This window comes from Balaenoptera acutorostrata, chromosome 3, assembly GCF_949987535.1.
Source record: "Balaenoptera acutorostrata chromosome 3, mBalAcu1.1, whole genome shotgun sequence".
In the NCBI taxonomy this organism is placed as follows: domain Eukaryota; kingdom Metazoa; phylum Chordata; class Mammalia; order Artiodactyla; family Balaenopteridae; genus Balaenoptera; species Balaenoptera acutorostrata.
Genome location: NC_080066.1, coordinates 15774191 through 15797347, shown reverse-complemented (window position 1 = coordinate 15797347; position 23157 = coordinate 15774191). Strand labels below are relative to the sequence as shown.

The 23157-nt window shown below is 36.5% G+C and overlaps 1 protein-coding gene across 1 annotated transcript in view; it reads left to right on the top strand.

Moving 5' to 3' along the window:
• MALRD1 (MAM and LDL receptor class A domain containing 1) overlaps positions 1-23157 on the top strand; it is a 608926-nt gene that overhangs the window by 498549 nt on the left and 87220 nt on the right. The window contains exons 35-37 of the mRNA XM_057542012.1: positions 4418-4681; positions 13352-13477; positions 20178-20244. Coding sequence (XP_057397995.1) covers positions 4418-4681; positions 13352-13477; positions 20178-20244 — 457 coding nt within the window. The remainder of the gene's footprint in view (positions 1-4417; positions 4682-13351; positions 13478-20177; positions 20245-23157) is intronic.

The following is a 23157-nucleotide window of genomic DNA, read 5'->3' as shown; positions in this document are numbered from 1 at the left end:
ATGTGAAGCAGGAATTAAAAGGGGAATTATTTAATAATATTGGCCCTAAAGTAGAAGTTAAGAGTTTAACATTTGGGGAATTCTTTGACTATTAAATAAAGTTCAGTTAATATGGAATAGAGCTATCAGTGAACAATAGCATTAAATTAGGTCAAGTACATAACCTGGCCCAACATTGCATATAAAAGAGGCCATACCAGCACAGATATGTCAGACCAGGAAATATAGTGTAGGACCATCTGGAGATGATAAAAGAGGAATGTATCTCTTATCCTCTGGGGTCTCTCTGGGTTCCAGGCCTCATGACAAGAAGGAAATGACCAGCAACTGCTCTAACATTTCATATTTTTGTATATGTTTCCACATTCATGTATGTTTTAGATTATTTGAGGTTATATGAAGGCAGAAAATTCTTCATTTATGCAATTTCAGACATTTGCAGTGGTATCACTATTCATAGTTAGGAAGGAATTCACTAACATTGTGGCAAATATTGATGCTGAGTAACAATGATAACTCTTTGGGGGCCTCTTAATGTGTTCTGCTTCTTCAGCTCTTGATTTTCCCTAGCACGGAAAATATATTCTTGATTTTCTTTCGAGTCTGCAGCCTCTGTGCGTTGGAGGAGAGAGCGAGCGCCATCACAGCTTCATGTTGTAGGTAACCCAACATCCACTGCCCTGTGTCTCTCCTCCGCCCTTTCCATCACTAGTGAAGAGCTTGGGGTAGAATGTAGATTCTGAGGGATATTGGTGCTGAGATTCATACACATACACATTTTATTTTTTAAAACAGGTTTCAGTTCACAGCAAAATTAGGTGTAAATTACAGAGAGTTTGGGTATACCTGCCTCCCCCATAATCAACCTTCCAGCACCATAATGTTATGTTTGTTACAGCTGACTAATCAACATTGACACATCCCTGTCACCCAAAGCCCATAGTTTACATTAGCATTCACTCTTGGTATTATAATTTCCGTGAGTTTTGACAAATGTATAATGGCATGTCTTAATCTGTTCAGAATGCTGTAACGGAATATCATAGACTTGGATGCCTACAAACAACAAATATTTCTTTCTCATAGTTTTGGAGGCTAGAAAGTCCAAGACGAATATGCTGGCAGATTTGGTGTCTGGTGCAAAACTATTTCCTAAACAGTGCCTTCTTGCTGGGTCCTCACAAAGTGGAAAGGGCAAGGGCCAGTTTTAATAAGAGCACTAATTGCATTCATGAGGGCTCCACTCTCATGACCTAATCAGCTCCCAAAACCCCACCTCCAAATGTCATCACATTGGGAATTATGTCTCAACATACGAAATTTGGGGGGGATGTAAACATTCAGTCTGTGCCATGGCATGTATCCACCATTACAGAGCCATAAAGAAGAGTTTTACAGCTCTAAAAATCCCCCCTTGTTCCTCCCTTCCTTTCTACCATCTCTGGATAACCAACGACCATTTTACAATATCCACTGTTTTGCCTTTTCCAGAATATTATATAGCTGGAGTCAGACAATATGTAGGCTTTTAAGATTGACTGTTTTCACTTAGTAATATGCATTTAAGGTGGTGCTAACCTTTTTCAGGTTATAAAAGAGAACAATTAATATCGTTCATTTTTTATAGAATTATATGAGAAAGACATTAACTGTCTTAATTAGGTAACTCCATGGGTGATACCCAAGAATAAACACGTTAATATTAAAATTTTAGGGAAACCTTCTTAACTTCTCAAAGAGGGTATGCAGTAGAAGGCATTCAATTCAGAAGATATACACAGTACATCTTCCAAGAGTATTCATTTTATTTGAATTCCTGGAGGCAGTCTTTTATAGTGAAAAAGCTTGAATGTCCTATGTCGTAGAATGTAGAATTTTCATCAGATAAAACAAGAGACTTAAAAGAAATGTTGAGCTTATGGAGAACTACTTCTGGCTCAGGGTCTACCTAGACTCCCTTTACGAGTGCAAGTTCAAATTCCTCTTGCATCAAAAGTATTTCCACGGAAAATTTGAGAAGTGATTCGGCAGTGTGGGGAGGGCGTTTAATTTAAAACAAGATGCATTTTGATGGTGGGATAGTATCTTAGGTTCCCAGGGAAGTGAACTCTGAGGCCCTGATTCCTATGCAAAAGGTTTATTGGAAATTGTCCCAGGAACAACCCCTGTGAAGTGAAGGAAGCAGGACTGGGCAGAGGGAGGGTTGAACGCTGATACAGGTGCCATAGGGGGTCTCACGCTGATGCCGTGGGGAGCTCGGGAGCTGCGTTGGTCCCAAACTGATGCCTAGGGGCTGGACCATCATATCCCCAATTCGCCAATGAAGGGAGCCGATCCTGGGAGGCTGTGTGACTTTAGAGGGAAAATCCTAGAGGTAGACTCAGCTGTGAGCTGTCATCTGGTAACCTCCCAGCAGCTGGGGGCATGAGGGCCTTGATCTTGATAGAAAACTCTAGACAATGCAAGACAGAATCCACTACAGACAATAAAGCCCACCAGGTTTCTTGTAAAGAAGGACCTAGAACAAGTGAATTTGAATATCTTTTGATATAAATGATTCTAGAATTTAACAGAATTGCTGCCTCCAAATAAAAGAGAGAACTTTATTTTGCATATCTGATGTAAGCAAAAATATAAAGGAACACACACATGCAACTCATTTTGAATAAGGTGAGAAGCTTGTCTTGAAATAGAGAAAATTATTCCCTTGTGTTTTGTCACAAGAGGTTGGTACCTTAGCTTAGCTAAGTAATAGGTGTATTACTAAGGTTGGTTCTAGATTTTCATCACATGCAAAACGTTTATTCAGCCTTTTCAACCTACAGTTGACGTTCAACCTTGAGGTGAGTATATAAAGATGAAAGTTTAGTCCATAAAATATATGAGAAAAAAATCAAAGTAAGGATGTCTGCCCTGTCTTCAATGTGAGATTAATAAAAAGAATGAAGAGAAACTATTTGACCATGGTTAAATAGTTAAATATCAAAAGATATATATAGTTATACATGTAAATTTATAAAAATTGAAATCCAATTTACTTTCTAAGTTTGAATTCAGAATGTTTCCATTGGAACACTGCAATTGTATGCACTGCTATGACTTAGGTAGTTAAATAAGAATATGACACAAATGTCTCAAAGTCATACATTTATCCCTCTCCCACTTAAATATGCTTATTTCCATGAACAAAGATTGTCTTAGATACATGACTTTCATCACAGAGTTTGAATTTAAATATATTCTAGATATGTCACCACTACTCAGTGAGTGGTAAAGGAGAGTAACTTTTAAATTTCGTTTCTAAAATGAATTCACACCACCATCCTTATGTATGAAACAAATCATTCTTATATTATCCATAAATAATAGTAGTTTTAAAATGTAAAAAACACAAAATAAGGTATTCCTGAACTGGTCCCCACTACTTTTGATTTTCTTTTCCCTCAAATACTGATGAGCCCATCAACATCTGTCCCAGAGACAATATGAAGTATAAGAACTGTTCCACTAATACGAATACTGTTCCACAATACGAAGTATAAGAATGTTCCAGCAAATTAGTGCAATCCTGTATGTTCACAGATATCCCCTGACCTCTAGAGACAGCAGCAAGTCAACACTCTTCGCTCATGCTTTAAGTGTTGACTTAAACCATTGCTATGGAATAGTTTCACATGATAAAATCTCATTAAATTTACATCATGTCTTTGGACGCTAAAAATTTATGAGCCTCAGTATCCTCATCTATAAAATGGGTTGGTTGGGTGTGACTCACATTATCTTGAAGATTCTCACTAGTGTAATATCTTAGCTTAAACTATGATTGCATCTGCACTTTAGATATGGCTACACATATCTGCACTTTTTAGACCTTTGAAATGTGATCAAGACTCAAGGGCAAAGAGCAGTGTGACAAAACCGTAGCAGACCTCAGTTCTGTGACTCAGTCCTCCCCAAGTTCTCAGGAACCAAATTCCCCTAGCTGAGGCCACTAAGAAACTGTTACTAAACTGTATACTGATATAATGACATAATGCCAATTTACTTAAATTTTTAAATTGTGATTGCAACTTTTCAAAGTGCCTAACTTACTGTATAAAAGTATCTTTACTCCTCAAGGAAAATCTGATGATCAAATTTAAGAGCATGAATCAAAATTTCTTCTTTAATTTGAAAGTGTCATTTTTTCACAGTAATGATGCCCTTTATATAAATGTTTCTGAGGTTAAGATAAGGTGTATTCTCTAATCATGTTGGCCTGTTTTGTTAGAGTTCATATTACTCCTAATAGAAAATTGATTTACTTAAATTAGCTAAATGTTTCATGTTTATGCGAGAATGAGAGTATCCTATAATGTTTCAACACTAGACAGAGAGAGAACTCCCCTAACGTGAAAATGACTGGCTCTCTTTTTAGGTCCTGTCACAATACAGCCGTCACCATGTGAAGCTGATCAGTTTTCTTGCATCTACACACTCCAGTGTGTGCCCCTCTCAGGGAAATGTAACAGACGGGAAGACTGCATGGATGGATCTGATGAAATGGGTTGTTCTCTCAGCCCCCCTCCTCAGCTCTGCGGTCAAATGAAGTTCCAGTGCTCTGCCAACGAGTGTATCCCATCCCTCCTGCTATGTGATGGCGTGCCTGACTGTCGCTTTAATGAAGACGAATCCGGCTGCTGTGAGTTATTTTCATTCACCCAGTGTGCCAGGGGGGAAATGCTGTTTGGAAATGATAGAGAGAGCATGACAGATAAAGTTCTCTAGAGTGTTACCATGACCGTATCATCAGTAACATAGTTGTTTGTGTTATATTGCTAAACAAAGCATATTGTCCTTGCTTAGCATTTCTGGAAACATTTTGTTTGTAGTCACACTAATCTCCGTTAAATGTGTCTGATTTCCTTTTTTATTTACAACTGGGTCATTCATATAGGGGATGCTCTTATGTATCCATTATCTTTTTAACAAATGTTTGTGGGAATGGATTGAAGACGTGTAATTATAATTTCTTCCCACCCTAAATGTTCATGAAGATGGCTCGAGCAAATGGGCAAATATCCATTGTAGTGAATAGATGTAGCTAGGGAATGGACCTGGACCTGGGTAGATGTTAACGTCATTAGAGTTAATGCAGATGGGGGTCCGCCTGCCAGTGCGGGGGACGCGGGTTCGGGCCCTGGTCCGGGAGGATCCCGCATGCCGCGGAGCGGCTTGGCCCGTGCGCCACGACTGCGGAGCCTGCGTGCCACAGCTGCTGGAGCCCGTGCGCCTGGAGCCCGTGCTCCACGGCAAGGGGGTTCGCCGCGGTTGAGGGCGGGGGGCCGTCGCGCAGCGGCGGGGACCCAGCGCAGCCAAAGATAAATAAATTAAAAAAAAAAAAAACAGAAAAAGTTAATGCAGAAGTAAATCTGTGGGACATGAGGGTTGACCTTATCCTTATCACTTACTACCTGTACAATCTGCAACATTATTTGAGTCAGTCTTACCATCCATGTAATACCTAACTTACACGGCTGTGAAGATTTGAGAGAATGCATGTAAAATTCCCAGTCCTGCATCCGTCAACTTCTGTCTTTATTATAATTAGCCTATGTCAGATAGGGAAGGAAGAGTGTTAATTAAGTAATTATACAAAGTACACAAATCTTTAAGGTGAGCACATAATCATGGTGGAGTCAAAACATGACTAACATTTTATTTAATTACTTGTTTGCTTGGTTTCACATTATATCATACTGTATTTGGGCTGCAATGATAGAGCTCCATAAGCCCTATGTTAGTGGCCACTTTTCTGGGGGTGGGGAGCAGTAAAGTTTGGAAGGTAACTGTAAGAGGGGGATATTGGGAGAAATAGAAGGGTATTTCAGTGCCCTGTTTTGTGTGGGCATCCAGAATTATGATAACTATTGGAAAAGATGTGAAGATGAATAAAGGAAAAGGAAGATGACTTTTGGATTTTTGAAGGTTTTAACCTTAAATCAGTGAATTTCTTTTGCTGGTTTAGGTTTGCAGATTGGCTTTCTATCTCCCTGTTATTTCCTACATGTATATTCTTTCTATAATAAAGCCGATTTGTGAGGTATTATAATATTTTCTTAGGAGCAAGTCAAACAAATGGAGGTGAATGAGGAAGAGGAAGCCAAGTTACTTATCCCTGTTCCCATCAAGGCTCTAATGGAATTTGGCTGATAGACATCAGATTAAGTTCAATATAGTCATATGGTATTTGACTTCAAATAACAATGCTATGTAAAGAGAAGCTTAGGAAGGTACTGTATCCTTATACTTTTAGACATATGTTGGAAAATTGGTGTTTGATGGGATAGTAATATACGAAATTCTGCTCCTAAGGGGAAATAAGTCCACATTAGGAATAGACGGCATTGTAAAAAAATTGCTTCTCTCCGTGTCCAAAATATTTATTGAGTTAGGACTCTGTAGGGAAAATTGCATGAAAATAAACCATGGACAAAATGCTAGAGCAAAATTACAGAATAAAAGCATCTGATGGTGACAATTTACCAAACAATTGAAAGCATAACAGTTTTTTCCCCCCCCCTCTGGGCTCACCTATTTATTTAGAATGGTATTTTGTAAACTCTCCTTCCTTCCTTCCTTCATTCATTCATTCACAAATCTTAATTAAGGATGTATTTTATGCCACATGTTGTATTGGACATTGACGATCCAGATGGACATGACATGGTACAAGCTCAGGTTGTTAGATACATTACATATTAATGAAGGAGGTTAGTGATAGTTGGAATACCATGTGATAAGTTCTGTGACAGAGATAAAAACAGTGTTATTGAATAACATAGGGTACTCCCTAACTATGGTGCCAGGGAGTCTATAAATTTTAACAAGAAAAATGATTGCAGAGCCAAATTTGGAAAGACAGGTACTCATTAGGCAAGTAGAGATGCTTGATTCCAGTGGAGAATGTTCCAAGAATAGAGAAAAAGTTGTTTGATTGAAACATATTTCATATAACTAGAGTGGAGTTTGTAGTACAGGGACTTTTGCAGAAATAGGTTGGGAGAGATAAGCAGGGACTAGGTCTTGAAGAGTCCACCCCATCATGCCAGGAAGAAGTGTTTAAGTAGTAAATGGAATGGATTGCAGTGAGGACGGGGGACTGGTTAGGAGCTGTTACAGTGGAAATATAAAGGGATTGAGTAGATTAATGGCATGAGGTAAGATTATGAATAGATTTAAGAGACATTCAAGTGAAGAGGAGGAGAAAGTAATCAAGAATAGTTTCCAAGTTTCTGCTGTGGGCAACAAGACAGCTAATCAGCCATTCCTTGAGCTGGGAAAAATAGGAGGAGAAGGACCTCTTAGGGTAAGAATGCAGCTTCATTTTTAAACATGTTGTATTTATGGTATCTGTGGCACATTCACGTGGAACGTTCGGGATGTGTTTATAAATGGATGTCTGGAGCTCAGGAATGAGCTAAAGGAAGATATATAAAGATACATAGCTATCAGCATACGATGATTCAAGCTGCAGATATAGGTGAGATAATGGAGAGAGGAAAAAGGTAAGGTGGCAGACAGAATCCTAAGGAACACCTAAAGGACAGTTAAGAAAAACCAAACATCGAAAGACACGGAGATGTGGTCATAGACATAGGAGGGCAACCAAAAGAGAGTGATGATCTTAAATCAAAGGTAGAAAGCCTACGTATCAGAGAGTATTCAAAGGTTCAAATGTTTCTGAGAGATCATGTAAGATTAGGACTAAAAAATACAGACTGGGAAAAAGCAAATATGGTTGCTGGTGGTCTTGGAGCAAGAACATGCTTGGAGTGGTAGGGCAGAATTGTGATGTCAGTCTTTTGTGGAGAAGATGGGAAATGGCAGAGGGAAACCGGCTACAGAAAACTTCAAGAAGTTGGCATTTCGAGTGGGGTATAAGATAAAATAAGAGGTTTGGTTCTTTGGTTTGTTTGTTTTGTGAGGCTTGCACATGTTTAAATGTTGTAGGAATAGAATTCTGAGAAGTTTGCAATTTTATGCAGGAAAATTGATAGCAATTGATATTTGAAAGCCTTTTATTCTTGTAAAAATACATGTTTAGTGATCAGAATGCTTAAACAAAGCATGTGATGAGTCCAAATTTAAAAATAATTCATATTTAATGTTGTCTTTCCACTGGAAACATGTTTTTTTATAAACTGAAGTGATACTTTTACCAAAAATATTTCCTTTCCCTAAAATAAATGGAAAAATAAGTATGGTTTAATTATATGGGAAAATAACACAAAACCAGGAGCATTCTTCTCATAGATATTCCTCTGATAGCAATCTATTCACCAAGAAGATTTTGATTTCATCAGATGTATCAGTCAATATCCCAGCAAGAAATAGATGACATGCTGATATTATATAATTTGAGATTGTTTTAATAAAGGGATTATTTATTAGGGAAATAATATGCATAGGGAAACCATAAGGGATAGTAACAGCAGGGCCTTTTATCATCCATAGAGCAAAGGATGTGAGAGGAGGGAACAGTTGCCTGAATCGAGAGTCAAGGAGAGCTACTTGGTAAAAGGCGTGGCATTTGGTTACGGAGCAGCTAACCAGTGGTGATCTCACAGTCCCTTCTCTCTGCATCAACCTCTTGCTGGTGCTACCTATCAACCAAACCCAACCAAAGCTAGAAGGCAAAGAAGCACATTGATGTACCCTTAGAGTTCAACCTCCCAGGGCTCAGAGCAGGGAGAAAAGATGGAGAATGGCTCAGGAGAGGCACATTATCCATCAATAATAGAGATAACTGGGAAAAACAGATGGAGAAGTGGATAGTTTTCCTATTATCTAACTTTATGTTCCAATAGTAGTTGATACGTCTTATCAAGTTGAGTGTCACTTCTGAAGATTGGGAATGGATCATGCTCCTAAGACTTGTGGATCAGCCTTTATCATCAACAGTTTTATTATTGGCCCTTCAATTTGTTAGCTATGATCTCAGCATCCTTTGGTGCTTCTCCATCACACTGTAAAGATCATCCTCTGCATTTGACAGCTTCTAACAAGAGTGTTCCTCAGTTTACTGAACATTAAAATCATAGAGATTAAGTCTTTTTTACAGAGGTATTGGAGAATTAAATGAATTAATATGGTAAAGTGCATAATACAAACATAATAAATTATTATCCTTTCCACTTTAAATTATATTTATAGTTCTATTAAAATTATTTAAGCTGCTAAGATATTTCAGTAAGAGTGGTGATTGATTTTAGTTCAGGGATAGAATACATATCCATCCTGTTCCATGCTAGGTGTGTGTCTGCCTTGAAGGGCTTGTAGCCTTTATTCCCATGGCCAAGGTCACAGTTTCTTTGCTGTTAGAAACGTTAATCTGCTACATACATGAGTTTCATTTTAGTAGTAAATGGATACACACCCATAGTCATACATGCCTTACTTTTGTGTATATTTCTTATGCAGCAACTATAATCTTCAAAAGGGATTTTGCTTTACGGAAGTAACTCTGATGAGCCATTCATGAATTGTTTATCTTTAATGTATCATCTACCTGAGTGAATGAGCTAAAAGCCATAAAATTCTCTGTGTTAACTTGGCTTATTTCGATTAGAAAGAGTATGAACCTCTAGGATGATGACAGATTGAAATAAGTATTTTTATAGACATTAAACCATAATGTTTGAAAGAGAATGTGGCAAAAGTAGGTATTGTCCAGGGCAACATTTTGAAACCCGAGCTTCCTATAAATTTTATTTATAACTGATTTGGACTAATTTTGGAAAATGTTTTTGTTGTATATGTGTTAATAATGGAGGATAAAAAGAAACTAATGATTCCATTTGCTTTGCTGCGTTCAGTCCTTTGCTGTATAGGTGTCAATAAGTATTAATTGCATACATAATTTATTTTCAACCCACTTTTAAGAGGAAATTAATAAATACTAACTTTAATGTTATACCATTTAAAATGCCACAGAAACTAAGCTTTTAGTTTCAAATTTCATAAAGTGAAAGGCCAATTTTTAACTATCTAAACTAAAATTTCGATAAAAAGGAAAAAGTAAAACTTTCTACAAATGAAACCATTTATTTTCTTATACACTTTTTATGTGTTTCAATGCTGTTTGGGCCATAGTTGAGCATTTATACTGCTTACAAGTTAGAACTCTTCATTGTACTGTCAACTTGAAAATAAACTCTCAGTCACACTGGAAATTAGGTTAAGGAATATGGATTGGATTAGTATTTCTGAGAGAAGAAGGGTCCAAAATAATCCTTTACAAGTAGATGAGTATCTATCATCTTTGTATACAAATTTCAACACATTATATTGTTTAAAACCATAAAACTATTATCTTGTATGGTCCCTCAGCTCCTTGCAATGAAAAACAATGATAAAAAAATATGAATACATACACATACATGGATATATTGAGACATGTATATATTCACACATTCATTTTTTACAAACATCTCTTCATCTTATAGGAGTTGGAAAATTATTCTATTTCTTAGTTTACTTGGTTTGGAATATTATTTATCTTGTTGATGTATTACATATCCTAAAATTATGTCACCCTTTGGAAAAGCTTAAAGGTCATCTATTCTCCTGGCACCTTAGCCATTTCTACAATCCGGTTTCAGCCTCATTTTTTATATTTGTCTGTCCTACCTCTTCACACAGACTCCCCAGTCTGAGGCAAACTGCTTTTACTCACTGTTGCAGTATCAAACTTATTGATTCCCAATCTGTAGACTTGATTCCCACTCTGCTAAATGGCTTTTCTCTGGAAACATTAAAATTTAAAACATATCTCAAGACTCTATTCTTACTTTCACCCTTTACAGACTTCCCTATACTAAAGGAATCTCTTATTTTTATCATACTTATCTATACCAATGCTTTTCTAACTAAGTCTGGCTGTATGACATTTCTCTTATTATTATTTTGAACCATTAATCATTCTTGTATTGTTATCTTGGTTTTGTTGCTGTATATGTTTTGGTTACTGTTTTTAAAAATTTCTCTCCTGCACTCACTAGTGGAAGTGCTAAGCATAATGTCTTACTTATAGTGGCACCTCAATAATATTTTTTGGTGTGAATTAATGTTCTAGCAGGAAGAATTGCTCAATGAAGAGTAACACTTTAATTTTTCAGATCCAGCACTTTTAGTCAATGGAAATACATCCTCTTTTTTAAAAAATTTTTATTGGAGTATAGCTGATTTACAGTGTTCTGTTAGTTTCAGGTGTACAGCAAAGTGAATCAGTTATACATATACATATATCCACTCTTTTTTTAGATTCTTTTCCCATATAGGCCATTATAGAGTATTGAGTAGAGTTCCCTGTGCTATACGGTAGGTTCCTATTAGTTATCTATTTTATATATAGTAGTGTGTATATGTCATCCCAATCTCCCAGTTTATCCCTCCCCCTCCTTATACTCTGGTAACTATAAGTTTGTTTTCTATATCTGTGACTCTACTTCTGTTTTGTAAATAAGTTCATTTATATCCTTTTTTAAGATTCCACATATAAGCGATATCATATGATATTTGGCTTTCTGTGTCTGACCTACTTCACTCAGTATAACAATCTCTAGGTCCATCCATGTTGCTGCAAATGGCATTATTTTGTTCCTTTTATGGCTGAGTAATATACCACTGTATATATGTACCACATCTTTATCCATTCCTCTGTTGATGGACATTTAGCTTGCTTTCATGTCCTGGGTATTATAAATAGTGCTGCAATGTACATTGGGGTGCCTTAAAAAACATTTTTATGTTCCACTTGACAATAAATTTTGATAGGCAGTTCTCAAACTGAACTTTGTCAGTAACCTATGATAACTCAAATAAACAACTCCTTCCAGCCCATAAATATACTTAAAAAAAAGAAAAATTTGTGACATAACTGACAAAATCTGTGCAAGACCCTTGCATGGGGATATTTACTCCTGAGTCTTCTAAACTATCAATTTAGCTTGAGAAATTTGAACGTAATTGTCTTTATTCTAGTAGAAGTAACTTTCCAGATCAATCCTTTTTAAATTTTTGGCAATAGGTTTGGGTTAAAATATTCAGATAAGATATTGTATATGAAACCATTAAGTACATCAGAGAGAAGCAGAGCTATTCTTGTTGAACTTGGGGTAAGTGCCAGAAAGCCCTGGCTCTTCACTGCTGCCTTCCACATATCTCTGCAGAACCCCAGGGCTCAAAGAAACAGGAATAGAAATGCAGCTTAGATCAGTATCATTATTATTTAGTGCTTTTGAAATCGATCCAGAAATCCTGACAAGATGGTGCAGTAGGTTCATTCTTTGACACTTTCCCTCTACTCCAAACACATAACAATGCTAGATAGAAGAAATGACCCTAAAAAGGCTCAGGGACATGATTAATATAGGGCTAGAACAAAACTGGAATAGAACCAGGCCTGCTGGTTTGCAGGTTCTGAAGTAAACAAGAGACTGGAGATGCATGATGGTGGCCTGGAATGAAGGGTTCTGGTTTAGCCCTAACTCGTAAAAGGAGTGTAGAACAGTCCACTGCCTTACAGGAAGTTGTAATCCTGAAGAGACTAGAGAGCAAGAGGGAGGAACACAAGAAAACAGTTACAGGACTAAGAGTAGCATCCAAGGGAGGTCAAGTACTTTGCAGAACCAGATTGCCGTTGAACTGTCAGTATCATTGATGGGTTCATTGATAAGGACAATTTTCTGAAACAACCAAAGTCCTATGCACAAGACGTATGCTTGTCCCTTGAAATCAAGCCAACAAGAGACTCTGAAATTAGTAAAATACCTACATCATGCATTGGCAATGCTATAAAGGCACATACTCATATTACCTTGGGCTACAGTGATCTACATCACTACCCAGATCTAACAGATACCCAGTGACTACCCATGACTTATAACCCAATTGGAAAAGGATGAACATTCAAACAAATTACAGTCTCTGTTAGTTCAGTTGCACGTAATATAGAGATGTTAGGGGAGCAACAGAAGTACGAAGAGATCTGCCTTGATATTAAAGTTGACTCTAGTCTAAAATCAGTTTGGACTATATAGTACACACAATGCATTTTATATACACATACATGAATAATACTACATAATGCACAACTGGGAGATGATTCTATTGACAAACTTTTTGTGAAGAAATTTTTAACTTAATAAATTTCAATTTAATAAATTGAAGTTTTCTTCACCAAGAGCTCTAATACATAGTTTAAATGTAGAGCTAGAAAAATGAGGGGTAAAACAATAAACTGTCTTATTATTTTATTAGAAGAAATTTGTTTTTTAAAAACAGTGATAATTATTGTTCTTTTTTTCAGCCAATGAAAACTGTTCTGATGGAGCTTTGATGTGTGCCTCTTCTAACAGCTGTATCCCAGTACACAAGCGCTGTGATGGTTTTGCCGACTGCATGGATTTCCAACCTGATGAGTCCAGCTGCTTAGGTACTGTATATCCATTAAAATTCTTTGTAATATAAGCCAATAACTTAACCTGCACACAATAAAAATATTAAAACTTGAAATTCTAAATAATATCAAGCATGGAATAATTGAATTACTGTTATTGGTTTGGGGTCAGGAAGAATGTTAACATTAATTTGCTACATTTATAAAAAATGTACAAGTATATAATATAATGAATTCATGTATACTGTACATAAACCATGCTCACGAAATAAAAATCAAACCATTTAAATTTAATATAATATAACTTAACATCATTAGCATTTAATAATCTCTTCTATGCAAATTGCTGGTTTCTATAATAGGGAAACCCCTACATGATCTAATATGTTATTAATTTTTTTTATTGTAATTTTTTCTCACTTCTTCATAAGAGCTCCCTATTTGCATGCTCTAGTCATGCTTAAAAGTCAATTTATTTAACTTCAGACTAACTTTTAAACATTTTTCTTTCTTCTGACCCTAGAACATTTATAAGATCTGATAATGTGTTTTTGTGATTATACTTTTATCAAAACTGCTTTAATAGTCTCAGTTTATTATAGTCCATTGTTAACATCTCTCCTGAGTAATTGAATTTTTATTTCATGCAGGAGATATATAAAATAAAAGATAGTTAGGGGCAATGTAAATGTCACAACTAAACAGTAATATAAATTGGTGATAAAAGATGTATTCAATCATATTTTCTAAATAAATTGGGGATATTTCATATCAAAACTAGGAAAGAATATATTTTTTGTATCTTTCAAGATAGAAGAATGTTATAAGTGACAAAAGCATGATAATTCAAATAAAATCATAGTGCAAAAAATATCTTTTTTTTTTGCTATTAAAAATGAGTACTTGTGCAGCACTGAATTTTATGAGTACAAAGGGAAATCAAGAAGTGCACAAATCTGATTCCATAAAATATGTGAAGATGAATGCTCTTTGGCATTACGTCTCTACTATGCATACTTATACATCAGATTAGATACCAGAAAGGAAATTCTGTTACTCTCTTCAGAGAGTAAGAAAGATATTAATGAGATAATTCCATTCTTTGAAACTATTAAGACACAGCACTTATGTCCAGTACCCAAATGTATTTACATAAAAATGAGATTTTCTTCGGGATAGACCTATACGAGAACAAATATAACATATTACAGTTCATTGTCTGCTTTGACATGTTCTATATTTAAAAATACGAAGAAACAGAAAACAGAAGACCTGTCATTCATCCTGCGTGATAGACAACCTATACGTAATAATATAGAACACATTTTTGTTGTCCATCATTTCTGTCACTCACCAATTCATTTAGTTCATTTACAAAGTATAGGTCATATTGCCACAGCTATTGGGTTAAAATGAAATAAAGAACTAGTGAAACAGTTCTCAGAAATAAGATCCATATTACATTATACATTCTCTTATTTATATTTTCTATGCTTTTCAGTTTGTCAGTCAAATATGATAAAGTCACTGTTTTTAAGAAAGCCTTTAAGTCTCATCCATGCTGTGCCCATGCACATTCCACCTTCCTCTCTCTTTTCAAGCATCATATTCTTTTAAGGTCAGCATTTCATAGACATTTATGAGGCCAGTCCTTACAGCATCCAGTAATTCTCCCAGTGGTCACACAACAGATGGTGAGCATCTGGTCTCCCCTCACCTCAAGGTTTAAGTCATTAACAAAAACATCAAGCTCAGGCATTGCATGAGTGTTGCAGGTTAAGTATATCTCAATGAGTCCTATCTATTCCCAAATTACATTAAAAAGGCATATTATTTGCAACTTTTGGTTGCTTAGGCAACAGAAAATTATTGAACAGGATACATCCGAGTTCATGTAAATTGAAAGTCTTTTTCCAGTCATTTGCAGTAGTAGAGGTTAATAAAGGTTATGTTAAGGTGATACTATAATTATGATAATCACCTATTTGAAGGAGAATTAGGGAAAGGCACTAAAAATATACAATTATAGGATGAGATATTATTAACTTAATATATGAATAATAACAATATAGCTTAACAATGTTTCAGATGCTTTTTTTTTTTAAACAGTGTCAGTTTTAAATTTCTTTATTTTTATTTATTTATGGCTGTGTTGGGTCTTCGTTTCTGTGCGAGGGCTTTCTCTAGTTGCGGCGAGCGGGGGCCACTCTTCATCGCGGTGCGCGGGCCTCTCACTATCGCGGCCTCTCTTGTTGCGGAGCACAGGCTCCAGACACGCAGGCTCAGTAGTTGTGGCTCACGGGCCTAGTTGCTCCGCGGCATGTGGGATCTTCCCAGACCAGGGCTCAAACCCGTGTCCCCTGCATTGGCAGGCAGATTCTCAACCACTGCGCCACCAGGGAAGCCCCAGAAGTTTTTGAAAACCAAACCAAAACATAACACAAAACTTCTCATACAAGTACTGTGAAGCTACTTCAAGTTTCTGAAATATGGTTAATCCCTCCTGCAGTTCTTGTGCTGGGATTTCAAGATAAAGAAACAGTCTGTGCCCACGAGGAATTTGGTTTGCTTCACAAGCTTCTGGTGAACTCTTGTAATCCTTAGAGCTCCTGAAACGACATGCAGTTTATTGTGTATATATATATATTTAATCCATGACAATGCATAAATACCATACAATTCAAAGGGGTTCTTGATCCCATAATATCAAGAAACACAAGGGGTGAGAGAAATTCTGAACTGAATAATTATTTGACATTTTTATACTAACAGGCTTTAGAATTAGAGGACCAGAATTTAGTTGAATATCTGGTGCTCCCTTGCTATTAACTTGAGCAAATTATATTATTGACCAGTTTCTTCCTCTGTAAAAAAAAAAAAAAAAAAAAAAAAAGGGTAAGTATGGGATATACCACATAATGTTGTGAGGAATAAATGAAGTAACACCAGTAAAACTCTTGGGACAGTCTCTGACATTGAGCAAGTCTTCAGTAAACAGTAGTGGTGATGGTGATCATGATGATAGAAGAGGGAAAATAAAGAGAAGAATTTGGAGAGAGAGCAGTGGTAATAGAAATTAGGTTTCATGGCAAGCTCAAAGAACCTCCAAATATAGAGAGATGGATGAGAACAGTCATTTAATACTTATGCATACCATTCAGTAGTGTAAAATTGTTATAAATAAATTTAATTTTATCCTCCCAACAGTCCTATAAAAAAGGTCACCCTCACTTTAAACATGATGAACATTATACCTAAAATACGTAGCCCAACGACAACACATAACTCATTAACTAAACCGAGTATCCCAGGGGGAAAAACCAGGGCTCACATGATTATCAGTCTTCCCAACAGTCCAACATGGAATAGCCATCACTTCCCTAGTCTCCATGCAATTTAGAAGGAAAAAAAAATAAAATATATATGTTTGTGTGTTTGCCTAACTGCAAATTATTTAGATTTAAGCTTAAAAGTTGCTTTTGTTTTTCTACTGATCACTTGTCCAGCTTATATGTGTTTTTCTGCTCGTCCAAAGTAACACACCAGAGTGGGATTGAATGTGAATCCTTTACAGAATGATATTCCCACGTAGTTAACTGTGAGTCCTATTGGTTTCCAGACACATGGTCATAATAACCAATTCAAGACGGTACAAGGCAGTGAGACAATAATAGTGCTAATTCTAATATTACACTTATGGATTTCTAGGTCCCAACTATTATCTACTAAAAATATTTAGTCTCTTCATTATGAGCTAGTGTACCCATGTCTTTCCCCATTTCATCTGCTCTCTGCTGTAAATTGTTTTGAGTAAATTAAAGATGAAAATACTTGTACTGTGTCTTTCCATCTTCTGGATAAAGAACCTGGGTCTAAGGCAGAAACTTAGAAAAACTTCTCACAGAGATAATCTACAAATCTTCTGTCCACCCAAACACCAGGATTCACTCTTTATTGCAGCCAATGCCTGTGTTCTTTCCACTGTGCTCCACTATCTCGTGCAAGAAAATACATATTTAGATTCCCACAGAATCATTCTGATGTAAAACAAGCATCAAAGCAAATTTTAATGACCCCAGAAAAAAATGTGCAGCTGTGTATATTTTGATGTGGTGCAGTATCAGACACTCTAAATGTGATTTTTTTCTAAAACGCAACTCTTATTTGAGGAAGATTAAAATTGTACCTAAGACCCAAAATAACCATAAAATGGTTTCTCTAACAAGGTATGTATCTATTTATGCTTTATCATATTGATGGGCTATTTTTAGTGAGACCAGCTAATTTCTCGTTTATGAAGGCAGTTTCCCATCTGCTCTGTTCAGCTGAGTCTGCCCCCAAAGCCTGAGGGCTGTAGGTCTTTACACTCATCTCCAGCACTGCACTTCCCTCTTACAGTTAAATGGGAAGATTTGAGGAAGGCAAGATGGGAAATACACCCCTGGGAAAGCAAAACACTGAAAACTTTTGAAGCAAACAAGCTACCAAACACATGGTATATTTCAAGTTTTTTCCCAAAATGCACCCTCCCTCCTTCCCTATTTTCCTCTTTCCTAATGCCTCTCCTATCCCCTTCTGAACATTCAGAGACTGGCATGACAGTCGGACTCTCTCGAGACGCCCTATCCTCCCACGTTTTCCTTCAATGAATATTGCCTACATAATGTTTCTATTTCTCCTCTTTACTTTCCTACTATGCCTCACGATCATCATTCTTCCTCTACCCAAGTAAATGGCTTCTCTCTGTGTGTTAATATTTCATCTTGGCTTCAGACCTACAAATCCTGCCCACCGAATACTTCCACTTGGATGTCCCTTAGGCACCTACAACACAGCATCTTTCCCTTTAAAATCTTCCTTTCCCATAAATCCCCCAACTCAAGGAATCAAGCCATCAATTAACCAGTAGCCCGGTCAGAAATGTGAACATCATCCTTGACTTTCCCAAATAATCACCAAGATGTTTCAATCCCAACATTTAAATATCTTATAAATTCCCACAACTCTGAATGCTCCCACCCCATCCCTTTCATTCAGGCATTCCTGGATTGCTACCAAAGACTTAACTGTGTTCTTAAATTTTACTCTTGGCCCTTCTGTTGACTGTAAACTCTGTAGCCAGAATTATCTTTCTAAAGCACAAAGCATTACTACTTCCCTTCTTAAAATCCTGGTCTCCTAGGATAAAGTTTAAACTCTTCACTGAACCCAGATGATCTGGCCCCTGTGTGTCTCTGACCTTCTCTCATACTTACTATACTTCATATTGCCAACAATCCAACCAGGCTGAACTTCCCTCAGTTTCTCAAGTACACCACACTCTCTTCTCATGCCTCTGTGTCTCTATGCTTACCTTTACACACAGGTACGCACATACACACACACACACACACACACACCTACCCAAATAAAAGTTTTTCTGGAAAGCTTTTCCTTATTCCCCAAATTTGACTTATGTGCTCTCCTTGGTGTTCCCATTACCCTTGTTACATTCATCCCAAATTAGACTACTTTTAATACTGTATTTTAATCCCCTCGTCACTTTTTTGCATCCTCCATGAAGGTGGAAGGTCAATGAGAGCAGAGACTGTGCCTGTATTATTTTTAGATCAACATTTCTTAAACACATACTATGAGCCTAGTGCTCTAACATTCTCAACATTCCTGTGAGATAGGTACTGTTTTTAACCCTGTTTAACAGAGAGAAACCTGAGGCACGGAGAGATTAGTTACCTTACTCGGTATTACACAGCTAATAAATTGAGCTGAAATTTCAACTCAGGCGGTCTGGCTCCAGTGCCCGCAGCCTTAACAGCTGTGTAAGCTTCCTATATTATTTATCATTCCATATCCAGTGCCTAGCCAAGTGCCAGACATTGAACAGGGACTCAGAATAGATGTGTTGAATTACAAATTAAAGGCAGTGTAGGTTTCCATCAAGTATTACAGTTATGGTAGCCCAACCAGGGAAGAATGGTCTCCTACAAGAGAGGAGGTATTAAAAAAGCCAAGAAGAGTAACTAGGGGATTAAGTAAGGAAATTGACAGGTCTTAATGGATCAGGATTTTGTAGTGACAATACAAGGAGACAGTGTAAAGGAAAGAGCTGAAATCACTAATCACTTCTACAACCGTGACTACATGAAACTATTTAACTTCTTTTTAACCTATAAACAAACCACCTTTGAAAAGAAATGTTCATGCTAACCTAAAACTCAGGAATATACGAGCAGCAAAATAAGCAGGGCCAGGGCATCGAGGATCCATTTGAGCTGTGCTGACATCTGTCACGGACGTGGAGCTAGGACAAGAGCGTGCACACGAGTGACATCTTGTCAAAATGATAGTCACCCATGCAAAGCATTTGTCTGCCGTGGTACAGTGACTGCAGTGTGTAGCTGAAGAAATGTTTCAGTAAAGAAAACATTTCAGTGTAATCGCAAATATGTCATGCAGACATTCTAAATAAGTAGATGGTACCTAATCCACGGGAGAAAAAAGTCTCTTGTGGTCAAGCACTGCGCATGTAAAGAGAATGAACACGTCCAGGACAGCAGGTGGCATCGAACAAATTTGGGGGTACAGGAAAGTAACCTAAAAGAATTCTGTGCTTTTAGCAACTAGAAGCAATTGACTCTCCATGATTAGATTTAATGCAATGACTAACAGTAATACATTCTCCTTCTTCCTAGTAATATTTATAATTAACTGTGGGTTTTCAAATGCTTTGTTTTAGAGTGTCCAAGAGGTTACTGCAGAAATGGTGGGACTTGTGTAGTGGAGAAAAACGGTCCTGTGTGTCGGTAAGAACCATTGCCTTTTTTTTTTTTTTTAACATGTATTGTTGTCATCTTATTTTTCTTGAGGCTGATCTAATGAATGAACATGTGGTTATTAAGGTAAAAATAGTGGATAATGACACCATTTACACTTGTCTGTCTCAATAAGAGAAAGAAAGATGTGAGTGTATTTTAGAAAAATATCAATTATTTCACATGATTTTATGTCTCTCAACATTTTATATTGTATGGGATATATGGCTTTAATAATACTCATTATTCCTTTTTTTAATATTTACATCAGGTTATAAAAATGTTTTATATGGGTATCATCCTATTTCAGATGAGCTTAGTGTCTGTATTTCCTATCTCCCTTTTTATTTCAAATTCCATATTTTTCTTTTCTGACAAGGATAAAATTAATTCATAAATAAAACCTTTTTCCGGTTTTTTCAATGGATGCTTATGAATAGCTAAAGTTAAGGTACAGATAAGGAATATACTCGCATACTTAAAGCAAAAATAAACAAAAACAGTCCTTGTGATTTCTTCTGGGAATTGTTTATATTGCATATCAAAGATGGCTTGATTTTTTTTTCCCTCACCCTTTAGGAAATTGTGCAAACTGTTTCATAAATTCTAAAGGAAATGATGCATATTCCATTATATTAGTGTTTATGACTTGTTAATCTAACAGACCGATGGATATATTACCTTGCTTATTAGAGAAATGGTTTCAGGTTGATACTCAAGTCATAACAAAGCACACAGAAGTATCTGGAAAAAAACTGATTAATAGTTGTTTAGATTCTTATATCCTTCTGAGTCAACACTCATATTTTAGGAAAAGTTGTTTATCCCTAAAAAAAGCAAAAACCTCTACCAAGTAAAACAATAACAAAAAATTTTATGATGAAATATAACACTGTTTTAACATTGTTGAAATGGAAATATTAATGGGTTTCTCAAAGTATTTGGCTCTCAAATGCACTACATAATTTATCTCATAACATCTTAGCAAAATTATACTTTTTCCTGTATCGGTTTCCATGGAAATTAACTTAGCACAAACTATAACTTGATGGAAATACAGAATAAGTAATATTAATTGCTAAAAATCTCCTGGAAGAAATTGAGAATGATGGCGTAAATGTTTATTAAACATCAACTGAGTGGGTAATGTTATTTAGTGTCAGCTGTTTACAGTAAGGACGTTTGAATTTTTGTCTTCTCTAACCCTGATGGTTAGACAAGAAAGCTCCCAACTGTACTTAGTCTCAGCTGAGCAAGCAAAGAGTTTTGCGTTCTTGGCAACGTCCTCATGTACTTAAATAAACTTCAAAAATTGAAATCCAGATGGTGATGTTCGAAACTTCTTTCTCTCAAGTGAGAAAACTCTAATGTGGGGAGAAGATGTGACAGGAGGATTGACAGAGAGATGGACCAAAGAAAGGAAATTAATGCAGCAAAATGTATAAAGGAATTCACTAACCAGAAAGCTAATGAAGTATTTTAATATGTTATTTTTGATAGTAAATAATACTTTGCAAATAACTAAATAACTGTAATTACCATCAAAATAACTGTCTGGACTGAGTGCTATCCGCTATGTAGGGGTGAAAAAAAAAGACTTTTGAACATTTTTTTCATAGTATAATATGGTAGTCTCTTCATTCAGATTTTTATTTCTTTAAATTGTGAACTGCAAAAGTGATACATGTGTACTGCAATAAAATTTTTTAAAAGCATAAAATAGTGTATGAGGCAAAAAGTAGAAATCCCAACACCTAAATCCTACTCTTGAGTAGTATGGCTTATATCCATATGGCTTTCCTTTCACAAACATGCACACACGAGCACACATTTATTTCTTACCAAAATGTGAATTACACTTTGCAGTATACTTTGTGCTGTGTTTTTTTTTAATCTCTTCATGAAATGTCATGCTGTTCTTCCACGTCAGTAAACATGACTCTAGATCCACTACTTACCAGCTGTCTAATATTGGGTAAATCCCTCAATCTGACTGTGTTTCTGCTTTTTCTTTGGTAAAATGGAGAAAATAACAGCACTTACCTCATAGAGCAGTTATGAGATTTAAAGGGGTTAATATATGTAAGACATTCTTCACAGAGCCTGACACATAAAAGACATTACAGGAATGCTAGCCATCAGTATTACTATGCCACTGTTTTAGGCTGTGTAGTATACAGTATTTAATATATGGGCTTGTCATCATTTAATTAACCCCATTAATCCTACTACAGGTTATTTGGTTCTTTTTTTTTTTTTAAATAAATTTATTTATTTATTTATTTTTGGCTGCGTTGGGTCCTTGTTGCTGTGCGCAGGCTTTCTCTAGTTGCGGCGAGCAGGGGCTACTCTTTGTTGCGGTGCGCGGGCTTCTCACTGTGGTGGCTTCTCTTGTTGTGGAGCACAGGCTGTAGGCTCGTGGGCTTCAGTAGTTGCAGCACGCAGGCTCCGTAGTTGTGGCTCGTGGGCTCTGGAGTGCAGGTTCAGTAGTTGTGGCGCATGGGCTCAGTTGCTCTGTGGCATGTGGGATCTTCGCAGACCAGGGATGGAACCCGTGTCCCCTGCATTGGCAGGCGGACTCTTAACCACTGCACCACCAGGGAAGTCCTGGTCATTTGGTTCTTAAATATTTTGTTTTACAGTATCTTGCAATACCCATCCTTTGACTTGTCCTTGCACAATTCCTTACTTTAAGCATAATGTGTCTTACTGAAATGCCAAATAACAATGAAATTATTTCTAATTGCACTTAGTGTCAGATTCATTTCCAGTTAAATTTGGTGTCCAGTTCATTTGTCACATACAGGTAGTCATTTTTGGATTTAAGGTTAAGTGAAGACAGCTTTAGAATATAGTTTTAGAGTAACTATGGGGCACTGTGGAAAGGTATTAGCTTTATGTCAA